Raw genomic sequence first — 16,472 nt, 5'->3', positions numbered from 1 at the left:
ACATTGCTTGTCCCAAGAATTAACTCTGAGATTAACCTCTGAACAGAAGTTGTGGCTGAATCTTCTACAAGACAGGAGGGTGTGTGCTTAAAAGGATATTGCATTTCCTCGCAGTTACAAACTCATTCTGAGAACCTGCACTCTCCTTCCTTTAAGCATTACACATATTACTCAACTTATATTCTTTGGTCTGTAATGCCCTGTTAACCGGTTTTATTGCAGCTGGAAGAAATTCTGATATATCAAAGTTAATCAATGGGCACTTAAAGGGATAGTTCACCCAAAAATGGCAATTCTGTCATCATTTGCTCACCCTCGAGTTGTTCTAAACCTGTAGTTTTTTTGTTCTGTTGAACACAAAAAGAAGATATTCTTACCAAACAGTTGTTGTTCCACATTGACTTTCATAGTATGAAAATATAGTTTCAGTTTGTGTATATATACAGTATGTTCAGTGCCTATATGTTTATACATGGAGCGAAGTAAACACCTGTGTTAGGAACTATTCTCAAGACACTCAAACTGACAAGAATTAAATCTTGAGTATTTAAGTCAGCTTATCCCTTAAGCAGAGCGATGTTCCCTTAGTGTACATCTTAAATTCTTTGGCAAAAGCTGTACCTCCTTCCCCTTGGACTGTCACATGAGAATCTAAAAATACAGTCCCTCTCCCAACAAGCCTGACAGGTAAAACACATTAAAGGTGCATGAACACAAACCAACACACTTTCATGGCAATTCATAACTATTTTAGGTTTCTGCGAACTGGTGGATAATTCAAACAATCTCATTTTCGTACAATCAGTTAGGGTTTGGGGTGGACCCGTCTAAAAATCGCAGGTTTCTGTACAAATTCATACAAAATTGCTATTCTGTAAAATAGTTAAAGGATTAGTTCACTTTCAAATTAAAATTCCCTGATAATTTACTCACCCCCATGTCATCCAAGATGTTCATGTCTTTCTTTCTTCAGTCGAAAAGAAATGAAGGTTTTGATGAAAACATTCCAGGATTTTTCTCCTTATAGTGGACTTCAATGGACTCCAAACGGTTGAAGGTCAAAATTACAGTTTTAGTGCAGCTTCAAAGCGTTCTACACGATCCCAGACGAGGAATAAGGGTCCTATGTAGCGAAACCATTGCTCATTTTCTAAAAAAAAAATAAAATAAAAATTGTATACGTTTTAACCATAAATGCTCATCTTGAACTAGCTCTCTTCTTCTTCTCTATTAGAATTCCGGCAGTGTAGACACTGCTAAGTGTATTACTGCCCTCCACAGGTCAAAGTTTGAACTAATTTTTATATACTTGCACTAGCATATAGAGTGCCCCAGGGATGACGCGTTTTTGTAGGCAAAACCCGGAAGCGAGTTAGCATTTTATGACTTCCGGTTCCAACGCCATAAAGTCTATGGGTTTTTTGAATGGGTTTTTGCTAAATCGCCTGAAATAAGGTCTGTGGTAAACAAAGCCTCTAAATACTTTCACGTTTTGATCTATGACATAAAACACACCAGTTATAACCCACTTGTGATTTTTTAAACTTTTACTGCATCTTCAAATCGGCGGTTGCTAACAAATTGCTAAAAGGGACTACTTCCTTTGGCGGGGACTTTAGACGTCATCATGACAAACGGGACATTTGGACAGCATTTCTCATGAAAAAGTGGATAAGTATTCATACACAGCGCAGATCATAATCAGTGAGCATGTTTTTAAATAGAGTTGTTTTCTAAATAAAGTTTGAGGACGCTTGGTGGTGACGACGTTGATCCGCTACCATGGTGTGCTGTAGTCCATTTATAGCCTACTGTTAGCCTTTTATATCTGACGACTTTATTTAGGCTTCAAAATCTATAAATGTTGTGTTAACTTGTAAAGATTGTCTTGATAGACAAAATGTGTAAGTGTCATAACCCTTTGTTAAACACAGCTTATTTTCTGCGATTTTCCAAAAGTCTATGGGAAAAATGAATAGGCTTTCAGTCGAGGGAACCCGTGCGCCGCTAACTTCCAGGTTGGCCTACAAAAACGCGTCATCCCTGGGGCACTCTATTGTATATGACCATTTAGTTCAAACTTTGACCTGTGGAGGGCAGTAATACACTTAGCAGTGTCTACACTGCTGGAATTCTAATAGAGAACAGAAGAGAGCTAGTTCAAGATGAGCATTTATGGTCAAAACGTATACAATTTTTATTTATTTTTTTTAGAAAATGAGCAATGGTTTCGCTACATAGGACCCTTATTCCTCGTCTGGGATCGTGTAGAACGCTTTGAAGCTGCACTGAAACTGTAATTTTGACCTTCAACCGTTTGAAGGCCATTGAAGTCCACTATAAGGAGAAAAATCCTGGAATGTTTTCATCAAAAACCTTAATTTCTTTTCGACTCTAGAAAGAAAGACATGAACATCTTGGATGACATGGGGGTGAGTAAATTATCAGGAAATTTTTATTTGAAAGTGAACTAATCCTTTAAGTTTTCAAATGAGATTAATTTGACTAAACATATTAATATTGTCAGTATCAGTGGTGTATTAGTGTTAGTGAATTAGTCAATTGCGTGCCACAGCTGGTCATGTGACATCAACATGGCGGCACCAGTGAGGGGGAGACCAGAGCTCTGTGTGGGATAACATTGCTTTTTTTATATTAGATTGATGCATCTCGAGTTCTCATTTCATAAGACTGTACATCTTTTTAATTATACTTCCCAAAAGTGCATACTTTATTTGTAACTTTTAATTTGCACAACAATGACTTTTTAAGTCCACTTCTGAAGTCAAAATCAAAGTCGTCAGCGGCAACTCGCGCTCATTTACAACTTTCACTTAGCCAACAGAAGTTGTTACAATGTTATTTAATCACTTACCAAACCACACCGAAAGCTCCGTATCCGATCGGTCTGTCCGGCTCTATATCCAGCTGTTGTTGTAAGTGATGCGAGTGGTGGTGGTGGTGATGATGCGCCTTGACAGCGGCCGCGGCGGCGGCTTGAACTTGCGCTGGGGCTGCAGCGGCCGCCGGCCCCGGAGCTTGACCAGGAGCGGGCGAGGGGAAGTACGGCTGCTGCTGGCTCGGGTTCAGCATCACCGCCGCCGCGGCAGCAGCAGCAGCGGCTGCGGCCGTGGAAGCGTGCTGCTGTACGGGGTGCACGGCGGCGGCCGAGCCGGGGTGCTGGAGGTGATGCTGGCCCGGGTGGTGATGGTGGTGGAGGTGGGCGGGTGGCGGGAGATGGGGCAGCTGGTGGTGATGGTGCGGGTGATGCGCTGCCACTGCCGCGGTTCCGCCGTTGTACGCAGCCATCATTTTCGCGGCATTGGAAGCCGTCGTTCCGCACAGAGCCATTCACTCACTCAACAGCCCGAAATGAGAGGTGGAAAAACAAAACAAAGAGGCGAACGAGATGGAGAGGGAGGCTGCCAAGATGTCAAACTCTCATTTGGCTGTCATAGAGCCAAACGACTGGTAAAATCAAAGCATAAATGTCCGGCATACATCAAGATGAGTGCGAAAAGGTGTCATACTAACAACTCTCCAGCTTTGATCTGACCTACTTCAGAGGATCTTTTGCGTTATGCGTTCCAGACTAGCAAAATGACAATCGCGGACATCCAAGAAACCTCTCGCCGAGGATAAACAAAAGAAAAGTAAAAAAGGAGAGAGGGTTTAAATCAAAATAATGCGCTCCCCCCATAATAAATCAATTCCGCACGGCCTTAAATCTCCCTCATGTTGGAGGCATGAGGAGCACCTTGCTTTGCTCGAAACTCGGGCTTGTATGGAAAGGAAAATTAGGTGAATAGTACAAGTTAGGTGGGGAATGCAACATTCATCTTTTAGATTTCCTCATATTTGCCATTTTGGGCTCATCCAGCCCTGTTTCCACCGCCAGGGCTGCATGCAGTTTGCAGAAGTTACGTGGATCTCAATCAGGCCACCGTTGCTGACTTGGTACTTGCTCGCCAGCTTACTTGTTTACATTCCCATTAAACGCACAATTCTCCCGCATGAAAAGGCTGCTACACTGTATCGATCCGGAAAGCTTGTTTTGCAGTATGGCGCTCTGTTGCCGCTTTCTGTTGCGCTCGAGCTCTAAGCTGTAGATGGATAGCTCCAGATCCTCTCCAAATGTCAAAATCCCCTCGAAACACCCATCACGCTGATCAACAGAGCAATCCGTTTTCCTGGAACAAGGAAAACATTCTTCCGAAGCTTTCAACTTATTTTCCCCATCGATAACGATGTGCTCGTTCACCGGCGTGCCGCTTTCTTGCTTTCAGTATCGCGGGCATGTATATTCAGTGAAGAAGAAATCAAAATAAAAGCATCCAGTGTTTCTTGCAGTCATAAAACAGGCGGCCAGCGTCCTCACCCCCTCGCCGGATGGTGCTGCCAGGACCTGGGAAGGCACACGCGCAACCCTGCCGTCTTGGGTACCCGTCTATTCCTCGTCCGATGACAGGACTCTGACCCAATCACGTCGCGCTTCTGAAGTAGCACAGCCAATCAGCGGACGAGAGGAAGAGACGGAGGTCCAGCCATAATAAACAGGCCCTTGTTGCATGTGGAAGCTAGCGCCATTACGGCTACACGATACTGTAAAAGACAGTGAGAGTCAACGGAGCCCTTGAGCCGAAATGGAGAGCGAGGGGCCCCACTTACCCAGAGCTATTACGCGAGACATGCCATCCAATTAGCACCTGCCATTGAAGTGAGTCCCTTGTCTGAAAGGAGAGCCATGATTCGCTGTCCAATCGTTTTTCAAATTTAAGAAAAATGCACAGTAACAAGGACGGTCAAAACGACACAATGTATATTATAGAATATATTATAGGGTTTATAAAGTTTATACTTTGTTGTTACAGTGCATTGAATTAAGTTTTACTTTGAAAGATGTAGTGTAATATTTAATTTCGCAGTTTATCATACAGTAATGATTCAGTCAGAATGCTTTGCTTTTAAAAGTCTTTTATAACTATTATTATTTTGTAGGATACATTATCACAAAATCAACTGCTAAGCTGTGAAGTTCAACACTTAGTAATAAATATGTAGGAATGTTTAGTGACACAAAAAGTTTGTTGTTTAAGAACAAGGGTATTTTTTTACCGAAATTTCATTGTTTAAAATGTTACAGTTTATTCATTTCAGTTTCTGTTGGCCAGAAATTATATATCTTGGCTATATAATATTTTTGTATACATTTTCCATTTTTGCTGTTTCATGAATTGTTATTAGCATTTATTTTATTTATTGTGAGAACATGCCCCACTATTTGGTCAAAGTGTCTTAACTGTATCTTCTGTCTTGTTTTTTTCCCCCTAGTCAACACATTTTGCAGATGTTAAAGGGTTAGTTTACCCAAAATTTCAGTTTTATTAAAAATTAAAAATTTCATTTTATTACTCACCCATGTATCGTTCCACACCTGTAAGACTTTCGTTCATCTTCGGAACACAAATTAAGATATTTTTGATGAAATCAGAGAGGTATCTGAGAGGTAGGCTATAGACAGCAATTTAACCACCACTTTCAAAGTCCAGAAAGGTACCAAAGACATCATTAAAGTTCACAAGATGTCTTTGTCCTGTCTGTTTAATCCTTTAAGACATCTAACTGACTGTGTTTACATTAATTCCTTGTCATAAGCATTTTGAGATGCAAGTAGGCTACATTTAAACACTTAAACAGAGTCGCACACAGCCACTTGCACGAGCGCCCTTCACAAAGTGCAAATTGCTGTGAAAATTTACCAAAGTGAAAATTTACCAAATATAAGCCCACAGCACTCCAAACAACATAAATGATGCCTTTGTAGAGCATTTGTAAGGAAAATAGGCCTACCGGCGGGGCGAGAACGCAATCTTCTCTAACAGCGCATATGTGCAATGATGAACCACGCGAATGTCATTATTGGCCGGATCCTGCATCAGCATCACACGCATGTGTCGTGCTGCTCACGTGTGCAGCATCAGCCAATACCGAGCCGGCGTTCTGACGTAGAACATGGAAGTGCTGAATGTAAACAGCGTAAGAGAATGACAGAAAACAGGATATTGTTGAATAAAGTAATTATTTTTGTTTTGTTTTTGCGCACAAAAAGTATTCTTGTCGCTCCATAAAATTAAGGTTGAATACGGAAGAGGATTAGGGCCAAGCAATAATGAAAAAAAATAAAACCATCTCGAGATTAAAGTTGTTAAATTTCGAGAAAAAACTCGTTAAATTTCAAGATAAAAGTCGAGATAAAATGTTGAGAATAAACTCGTTAAATTGCAAGAAAAAAATCGTTAAATTTCGAGAAAAAAGTCGAGATAAAATGTTGAGAATAAACTCCTTAAATTATAAGAAAAAAACTTGTTAAATTTAAAAAAAAAAAGTCGAGATAAATTGTTGAGAATAAACTCGTTTAATTACAAGAAAAAACTCGTTTAATTTCGAGAAAAAAGTCGAGATAAAATGTTGAGAATAAAGTCATTCAATTACGCGAAAAAAGTTGTTAAATTACGAAAAAAATGTTAAATTTTGAGAAAAAAGTCGAGATAAAATATTGAGAATAAAGTCATTAAATTACAAGAAAAAAATCGATAAATTACGAGAACAAATTCGTTAAATGATGAGAAAAATGTTAAATTTTGAGAAAAAAGTCGAGATAAAATGTTGAGAATAAACTCATTAAATTATGAGAATAAAGTCATTAAATTACGAGAAAATAGTCGTTAAATTACGAGAAAAATTCGTTAAATTATGAGAAAAATGTTAAATTTCGAGAAAAAAAGTCGAGATAAAATGTTGAGAATAAAGTCATTAAATTATGAGAAAAAAACTTGTTAAATTACAAGAACAAATTCGTTAAATTAATAACGACTTTTTTCTCATAATTTAATGACTTTATTCTCTTAAATTTAATGACTTTTTTCTTGAAATTTATCGAGTTTTTTCTCGTAATTTAGCAAGTTTATTCTCAACATTTTATTTCGACTTTTTTCTCGAAATTTAAGAACTTTAATCTCGAGATGGTTTTATTTTTTATTATTGCTTGGCCCTAATCCTCTTCTGTAGTTGAACCACTGTAGTCACATTTTAACAATGTCTTTACTACAGTTAAATTGCTGTCTATGGACGAGTCATATACCTCTCGGATTTCATCAAAAATACCTTAATTTGTGTTCAGAAGATGAACAAAGGTCTTATGGGTGTGGAACGACATGAGGGAGAGTAATTAATGACAAAATATTCATTTTTGGGTGAACTAAACAGCAGTTAACATTCTAAGAAATATTCACCGTAACAAGAGTGACATCTAACCCTGGCTTCCTCTATTATTAAAACGTTAGGGTAACATAATAAATTTAATATGCTCTAAATAAGTCATATAGAGTGTACATTACTTTTCTTTTTTTAGAGTGGGTTTGTTATGAGTCTGGAAAACTTAATCAAGTTAACTTGAGCAGTTTAGACATACAGCTGTACATTCCACACCTTTGACCTCAACTCTTATGTGTTTGCATAAGGATAAATGCTTCATCTCAGCAGGCTCTCAAACTCACAGCACTGGCAGTGTACTGAAGCATGCGGGTGATGTGTTTATTTGTGATGTATGCTCTGTTTAAGCATGAACTCAGCCGGGGATCCACTGAAACTCACAATCCTTGATTAATTTTCAACAATTATTTGATACTATGGTGGTGGAATGACATTATAGACCTTGTTTAATCTGCTTTAATGGCCTTTTAAAATGTATTGATAAATCAGTGTTGCACTATGATGCAGCTATATAATTGTTGCAATTTCCTGGAATCTAACCACCAGGTCTGAAACTAAACCAAAGTGATCAGCTGTAGAATCTTCCAAATAAAAAAAAGTGAATGCAGTAGGCATCTAATTAACCACTGGAAATATTTTAAACAGAATAATTAATCTCTTGCTCAGGTCCAAAAAAAAAAAAAACTGGTGTCCTCCTTTAAGTCCAGGCCTAGTTCTTATGGATGCCTGGGACGTGCTCTACATCGAATCCGCCTGTACGTATCACCAGAGGGAGGATGCTAACATTCCCAAGACTGAATCAGCCCCCATTGATTTGGACATTTTCCTCTCTGAAAATCGAATGTATCAGCTGCAGTGTCTTAATCAATAATGGCAAGGCATCATCTACTTTGACATCTTTTCATTTAAGATTACCGTGCTGAATTTGCACTTGCACACACATGTAATCTACATAAATAAGTGGTTAAAATACTAAAAAATGTAGCTTTTCCAAAAGAAAAAAAAGAAAAGAAAAAAAGCTCCATTAAATTTGAACAACTCATGTCCTTGTTTTCATAATGACATGAGTTGTTCAAATTTAATGGAGCTTTGGATATAATTAATGCAAGATTTAAATGATAGTCTGTTATGGTGATGCCCATATTCTGCATCTCATCTAGTCATCTTCTCTTCATCTTTTCATCAGGCAGCATATGGCACATGAAAACTTCCAGAGATTCGGTTCATTGTCGGCCACACAGCGTTCATGAATAAATTGAATCTCTGTCTGTTCAACAATCCATCCATGACCCTGAAAGCTTCACAGTATATTTGTGTTAGTTAATTAATTAACTCTGCAAGACAAAAACAAATTCAACTAATTATTTGTATCCTTTTATCTCTTCAAAATCAGACTTTATGAAAACACATAGAGCTGAACAAAACACACTAAAAATCAAGCACATTTCATAACATTATATGCTGCTAACAAAAGAAACAATCTGTTCTTAGCTGCCTGAAGGTGGTTTTCCATAACCCGGTCTTAACCATTGGATTGTGGTGAATATTTATGGTTGAGAGTGCAGCCTCTGAGCGCTGATTAACTGAATTAAAGGACATATAGTGGAACCTCACTGATTATTACTGTATAGATGAAGATACAGCAATTTTAGGCTGCATGCTGCTACTAACAAGTCAACTCACTTGGCTACACTGATGAATGAGATGTGTCCAGCTTCCCCTTATTAAGCTTTCACAGCAAAAAAGCTTTTCCTGATAGATTTCTTTTGTAATAAACTTCATGACTATAAACTTGGAGATCAAGATGAAAGCATGGATGTTCTACAGTGAACGCATCTCAGCCTGAAATAACTTTTAGGCTGGCAGGTTATTAATGAAGTAATGAAAGAGGGAGATAAGAAACGTTTTGTCACAGCAGCAGGAGTGATATTACCCCATATAGGATGTTGTAAGCCTGTAAAATTCAAAAGCAGCTTAAATTTGGCTCGCTGTTGGGGTCCCAACCAAATATAAATTCTGAATCAATGCAATATGTGTGTTTTTTAGGGAGTGATTTAAAATATAAAAGTGTAATATGTGCTTTTATAACAAAATATGTGCATTGAGACAATAGCATTTATTTTCTGATAAGCTGACGGATATGTATTTTCATTTAAAAGATGTTTTTCTGCAATATGTCTGTAAAACAGTCTTATTTGTAACGTGTAAGAACATTTTTAACATTTTAATGATGCATTAACAGACATCTTGTATATGCGTGCTTATTTTTATTTATTTTTTGCTCGTATTTATTGTGGTTTAAATAAACGTCATTATGTACACACCATGTTTAAATGCATTACACTGCCTTTAAGTGGTATGCAAAATGCAAGCTTTTGTGTCCATGGGTTTTGATAAGAGGTTCACAACCCATTTTGCACGTTCTGTATGCATAAGATATCTGTTTGATGTTTGCACATGCCAAGAAAATGTCTTCCTCAAGCACACTTGAACGCATGTTTGCAAGTACAATGCAACAAACAGCTTCACTCATAAAGATAAAGCTTTTTTATTGTATTCTGACTAAATTATCCATTTAAGGTGCATACATTTTGTAAATTTATACTATTAATACAAAGAATTGTGCTTATCTGAGTTCAGCTTATGTTTTGCTGGCCAGTACATCTGAGGTCTTATAAAATATACTGACACCTACTGGCATGGATGCAGAGTTTTCCAATACCATTGTAGATGTGCTCTGTTGATAGGCATATTTTAGTGTGCTTGGTTGCTTTATTCGGCATAATACATCATTTTTTAACAAGTTTTACATCTTTTTTTTTTTTTATAGGGCTAAAACTTTTTGTTACTGAGTGCAAGGATATTGACTGAGATATACCACAAGAGTGCAAAACAATGGCTGAGGATGTCATCAATATTGCCCATAATTTGCTACACCACGCATGTTCAATAATTCAATAACATGCATTTTTCATTGTTCGTTCAGTTTGACCAGCTAACTCAGGCAAAAAGCGAGATTCAAATGACTGATAGGATACAAAGGAAAAACATCATTGCACTGTTGACCATATGCCATACTTTATCTAAGCTTGTACTCACATAAATCTAATGGTGGACACTGATTTTGCATTATTCTCCTGCTACAAGGTTTTAGTGAATGGTTGAGGATAACCCAGACGTGGGGATCTGCACAGAGAATCAGTGTCCTAATTAGGCCCTGGCATTGACAGTGAGCACTGCTTGGGGCACTGCAGAGGGGAAGCTGCAGGAATGTAGTGCTGAATAACTCCAGGCAGACCATAGTATGTAAGTGGAGCAGAAAACAGATGGTCCTGAACATGCAAAAGAAAACACATCAAAACACTGAGAAGCCCAGTAGATATAATCGTCCGAAGAAGTGGTGCATCATGATTAGGGATGGAAATCGCAAAGAATATAATGGTTTTGGTTCTGTTTCCTCTTAACAGTTCTACACTATAAAAATGCTGGGTTAAAAACAACCTAAGCTGGGTAAAATATGGACAAACCCAGCAGGTTGGGTTAAAAGGGACCTATGATGCCCTCTTTCACATGATGTAATATAAGTCTCTGGTCTGGTCAAGTTTCAGCTTAAAATACCCCACAAATTTGCCCCTATTTGGGGGTGAGCAAAAATATGCCTTTTACTATATTACTTTATTGCTGGCTAAAAGAATAAATCCAAAATTGGTTGAAAAAAAATGGCTGGGTGAAAACAACCCAATCCCTGGTTTTGTCCATATTTAACCCAGCAGTTTTTAGAGTGTAGTTCATTGATCATTCTTTTAGTACTCTCATAATTTCAATAACAAATACATTTAATTATTGCAAAATGTGTTTACACAAGTTTTTTACAGTCTAGGCAGTGCTAGGAAAGGTTGTGCTACCTGCTCAGGATGTGCAGTTAAAACAGAACTACACTCTAAAAAATGCTGGGTTAAAAACAACCCAAGTTGGGTTGAAATGGACAAACCCAGCGATTGGGTTGTTTTAACCCAACTGTTGGGTTAAATGTTTGCCCAACCTGCTGGGTAGTTTTACTTAACCCAACTATTGTTTGAAAATGACTATATGGCTGACTTAAAATGAATCTAAAATGAAATTAAAATGTTCATTTATTAAACATATTAATAAATGTTAATTTTCAAGATATTGGGTTCATTTTAAGTAAGCAATACTGTAATTTTTAAACAATAGTTGAGTTAAACATTTAACCCAACTGCTGGGTTAAAACAACCCAATCGCTGGGTTTGTCCATTTTCAACCCAACTTGGGTTGTTTTTAACCCAGCATTTTTTAGAGTGTAGTTCTGTTTTAACTGCACATCCTGAGCAGGTAGCACAACCTCATATCATATTATGATTATTATTTGACTTTTTTATAGTTAGTGTGTAATGTTGCTGTTAGAGAATAAAAAAGTCTGCAAAGTTACGACGCTCAAAGTTTAATGCAAAGGGAGAGATTTTCTTTTAAAGAATTCTCTGTTTAAGGACTACAACAAATGCAATCGTCATTTGTGGCTACGTGAGATTCTCCAGCTTTGTTGTTGTTGAGCAACCGAAGCGCGAGCTGTTAAAGCTCCGCCCTCTTCTGGAAAGCGGCAGCTCATTTGCATTTAAAGGGACACACACAAAAACTGCATGTTTTTGCTCACACCCAAATAGGGGCAAATTTGTCAAGCTATAATAAATGATCTGTGGGGTATTTTGAGCTGAAACTTCACAGATACATTCTGGTGACATCACAGAGACTTATATTATATCTTGTAAAAGGGGCATTATAGGTCCCCTTTAAGTCTCGCAGTTAGTTATAAGCTCTGTGAGTACAGGTTTGGCTATAATTGTGAGTGCCAAATGTCCTCACTTATAGGCTATAGTAAAATATTATGACAACTGACTAGTGAGGACGTTTCACTGGTCCTCACTAGGTAAAATGGCTTATAAATCCACCAAAACATGGTTTTATTTAAATCTAGGGTTTTGCACATGTTTTATGTGATGGGCAGGGGTTGGGTTTGGCCATAGAAAATATCATTACCCTGATATAAAATCAGTGAAAGTCTATGCAATATCCTCACTAATATAGTGAAACAAACATGTGTGTGTGTTTGTTTGACTAAAAAGAACCGACTCATAAGTCATTCATTCAAGAATTGTAGCTATACACTAGTTGTGTTGTATGTTTTTATTACTAAAAAGAACTGCATCACAAGAGTCATTCGTTCGGGAGTCGGAATACACTGATCGCGCTGTTTGTTTTTTATTCACTAAAAGACAAGTTATCATGTCAAAAGAGTATTTCATTCTGTCATCAAACTGCACTGGTTGTACTGTAGATTCAGTAGTGTTGTAGCACCATTAATTGTTAACAGAACTGTACATCGTTGGTTTGGGTATTACTTTTAAAATTCAAACCAGTTCTGATTCTGAATAAGAACCAGACCCGTTCTTGTTTCCCAATGTGCTCGATCAGCACTGTAGTTCAGCTGATAAACCTCAGTTATTAGGATTTTGGGATGAAATGTTAATAAATCACATGGCTAGTCAGTTATATTGGCTTTAACCCTTATGCATGACTGTTTTGCCAATCATTCTTACATATTTGGGTCTTTATCGACCCGGATCTATATCTAACACGGAAGGATCTTTACCTGTCGCGATAATATAAAACTCCTCTGATATTAGAGTAATAATTACAGAAGAATAAAATAAAGCATATTTTGTTACCTTTTGGAGCTTGAAAGTGCTCCTTTTGTGCAGATGTTTTATGCCATCATCACTGTCCTCGTCAGAGCTCATTTCCCAGTACATTCAGCAAATAATGGGCTATTTTTATGTTTGAGGTCATGAATATGAACCCATTCGCGATCTCAAACGTATTCTCAAAACTATATAATTTTCAACATCTTCAAAATCAATATTTAGATCGCTAACAGCTTCACCAGATCCATCCAGTAAGAGTTACAGTCATATTTGATTGCGTTCAATACTTGCTCTGCAGTAAATCGCTGAACCATTTCATGTTTTTCTTATTATTTCGTTTTCTGTCTAAATGAGTCGTCACTTCAGCATTGTGTATCAGACATTGCCACCTTGTGGAATAAAGGTGAATTGCACTTATTCCGTCATCTAAGATTCAATTATTGTTGTGCAGAAAAAATATACTCATACACACCTCGGGTCGTTAGCGACCCTATACAATTTTTTACAAAAAATGAATACAAAAATAGGCATTCTTTTATAATTTTATGATTTTTTTCTTGCTATATTCTTCATAATGAATTGATTGAGGAATACCAAGAAGGTTGATGTCTCACTTTAAAAAATGAATGAGGAGGAGGGTAGTGAATGACGTCCCGGGTCACTAAAGACCCGAGGTATGCATTTAAGGGTTAATCTGTCCTGAAGCTACACAACATCAACAAAACTAAGAGTACACCCAAACACAATGAGCTTGTTGAAGATTTAATTTAAAAGCCAGTGGTGTTAATAAGAAGTTGGTCATCCATTTGCTCCTATAACTGCAACATTCTCCTGGGACAGATTTTCACTAGAAGTTGGAGCGGCAGCTGGGATTTGATCCCATCGCATTGAGGTCAGGCACTGACGTCGGGAACCCAGTTTTTTGTTTTATGGTATATGGGCATGTTCTTTTGGCCAACTATTGTACATGTAAGTCATTCAAACATAACATGTAGTAAAAATTACAGAGCGGAACAAAAGAACATAATTTGTACATGGCTCTAAGAAACGAAGAAAAGACCACATGAGGAATGTCATGGAAGTATGTAATTGATTTTTTTTAAATTATGTGCATGTAAATTATTCATGATTGGATTTAATGAATCCAATACTCTAGGTACAATTTTTAATTGCAAAATCAGGTTGTATAATGAAAAAATGTCGCCGTTCATGCAGCTACAGTCACAGAAGCCTTCAGGCCTTCTTTCTGCGTTCTCGCCACACATCTGCTGGGTAGCTACTGTGTGCATAGGCTGGTGAGAGACTGAAGCACTGTTGATCAGCCTGTGTCAGAGAGAAAGAGAGCAGTATATGCTTGGCTTTGGTCACAGAAGCATAGAGAATAGAGCCTACAAAGAAATGCAGTGACACTGACCTCATACTCACATAGTCAGCTCTATTTAAAGCACTAGGAATCTTTCTGCTGTCTATTTTTACCCTCCTGTCTTGGGCATATTTCTGATGGGGGACGGGGGGAGGAGACTGAAGTCACTGCCGTTTGTGACAATTCTATCACTTTGGAGAAGGCATGCTTTGCTTTTATTAGACGTGTCAATCACGGTCCAAATATGCAGCGCAGTTTTGATGCAAGTAGCTCTGTGTGATGTTTAATGGTATTATTAGAAACTAAGAAAGACGGAAGCATTATGTTCCACTTTTATCATCTGCAGATCTTCACAGGAGATGCTGGGACACGTCAGAACCCCTGGGGGCTTCATACATTCATCATTAATGTATTTCATTGTGAATTTTCCCTATAGGCATTAGAATCAAGATCATTCTGGCCTTTTCTCTCCACAGCTATCTTAGTTCTGCATATTTGATGACTATGCATACTTATACAATGAAACCAAAAATTATTCAGACACTAGATATCATGTTTTATTTATTTTTACTAGTGGGTGCAGGACACTGTAGTTCATTTATGTAAGTGAGGATAGCAAAATAAAATAAACCGTGACATATTATACCCAAAAATTCTTCATACAGTGAACTACCAGTAAAATTGATAAAAATTTGGGACCAGAAATTATTCAGACACTTTGAGCTGACCATGTTTTGCTTAAGCGTTATCTGAAATAAGTGTTTCTGACACAGTTTAACTGTGAGATCTTCTCATATTGTATTACCATTTTTAAAACTTTATTAATGAATGAAATGTTCAAGGTGTCTGAATAAATGTAGTTGGCAAAAAAAAAAAAAAAAAAAAAAAAAAAAAACTAATTTAATCTAATGTACATTTTAATACTGATGATATAAATTTAATTAATTCTTTTATAAAGTTGTGTTGAATCTACCCCATAATTTTTGGCCTGATTCTCTGTATCATTTTGTCACAATACAAAAACTGATCTATTCACTTCATTTAATCCTGTCAGTTTTACACTAATGCTCTTATAAACTTTTCATTACAAGAATACTTCTGAAAATGACAGTGGTAATACTATAAAAATATTAATGAATTTAATATAGAGTTATCATATATAATCTGTTGAGATTATGTTTATTATATTACTTTCTGGTTACCAAAGTTAATCCATATTTTCAAAATAGATTGTAGTATGATTGAAAAAGAATTATTTCTATTTGAACATATGGCTGAATGTTTTGCATATGCTTAGAGGGATTTCTGTACGTAAGCCTATTTGTCTTCTAATAATCATCTTTTAGTACACTTCTCACTCTTGATGGTGGCTTATGTGCTTATCTTGCACTTTATGATGGGCAACAGCGACATCTAGTGATGTACTTCTAAATTCCAGCTGAGGTGGAGCTCAATCCTCATAAACTGCACACCGATAAAATTTAACTCGAGGCAGTAGCTAAAATTATATGGTTTCTAAATTTTAGTGTGCATCAAACAATAAATGTGTAGACAAATAAGAAATAGCTGACTCAAAGAACCACAAATGTTTTAGTTAGTTCTCTTCCCGATGTCCTTATAAACAGCTCAACCTCCAGCATTCTCTTCCCTTGACTCACCTTTACACCGGTGCCATTTCAGAGACGCCAGAGGGGTGCGGGGACTTTCCTGGGAAAGCACAGGTTCCGTCTGTCCTGTTTATAATGCTATAATAACAGTAAGTCAGGGTTATAAAGATTGAAACGGAAGTAGAAAGTGGGGTGTGCTGCTGTAAATCCAAGGAGCATGTATGCTTATGGTTTGAGTATTAAAGGAATATTCCGAATTTTGTACAAGTTAAGATCAAAAATCAGCATTGGCGGCATAATGTTGAGGCCTACCACAAAAATAATGTCGTCCCTTTTTCAAGGTTACGGTGAGACATTTACAATAGAAGTAAATGAAGCCAGATATATAGGCTATATATAAATGTAGAAATTGTTAGTAAGCGATTTTATTAGATTTAAACTATTTTTTGTTTTGCATAGTAGCTATACATATATTAACATTAACCAATTGGCCCATTCACTTCCACTGTA

At 37.1% G+C, this 16,472-nt stretch overlaps 1 protein-coding gene across 1 annotated transcript in view; it reads right to left on the bottom strand.

Annotated features, from left to right (window-relative positions):
* nlk2 (nemo-like kinase, type 2) overlaps positions 1–4,552 on the bottom strand; it is a 94,091-nt gene extending 89,539 nt beyond the window's left edge. Inside the window, exon 1 of the mRNA XM_067364834.1 lies at positions 2,876–4,552. Coding sequence (XP_067220935.1) covers positions 2,876–3,351 — 476 coding nt within the window. The 5' untranslated portion in view covers positions 3,352–4,552. The remainder of the gene's footprint in view (positions 1–2,875) is intronic.
* Positions 4,553–16,472: the final 11,920 nt, after the last annotated feature.

This window comes from Chanodichthys erythropterus, chromosome 17, assembly GCF_024489055.1.
Source record: "Chanodichthys erythropterus isolate Z2021 chromosome 17, ASM2448905v1, whole genome shotgun sequence".
Taxonomy (NCBI): domain Eukaryota; kingdom Metazoa; phylum Chordata; class Actinopteri; order Cypriniformes; family Xenocyprididae; genus Chanodichthys; species Chanodichthys erythropterus.
The sequence above is the reverse complement of the archived record's forward strand: the minus strand, read 5'-3'. Positions and strand labels throughout refer to the sequence as shown.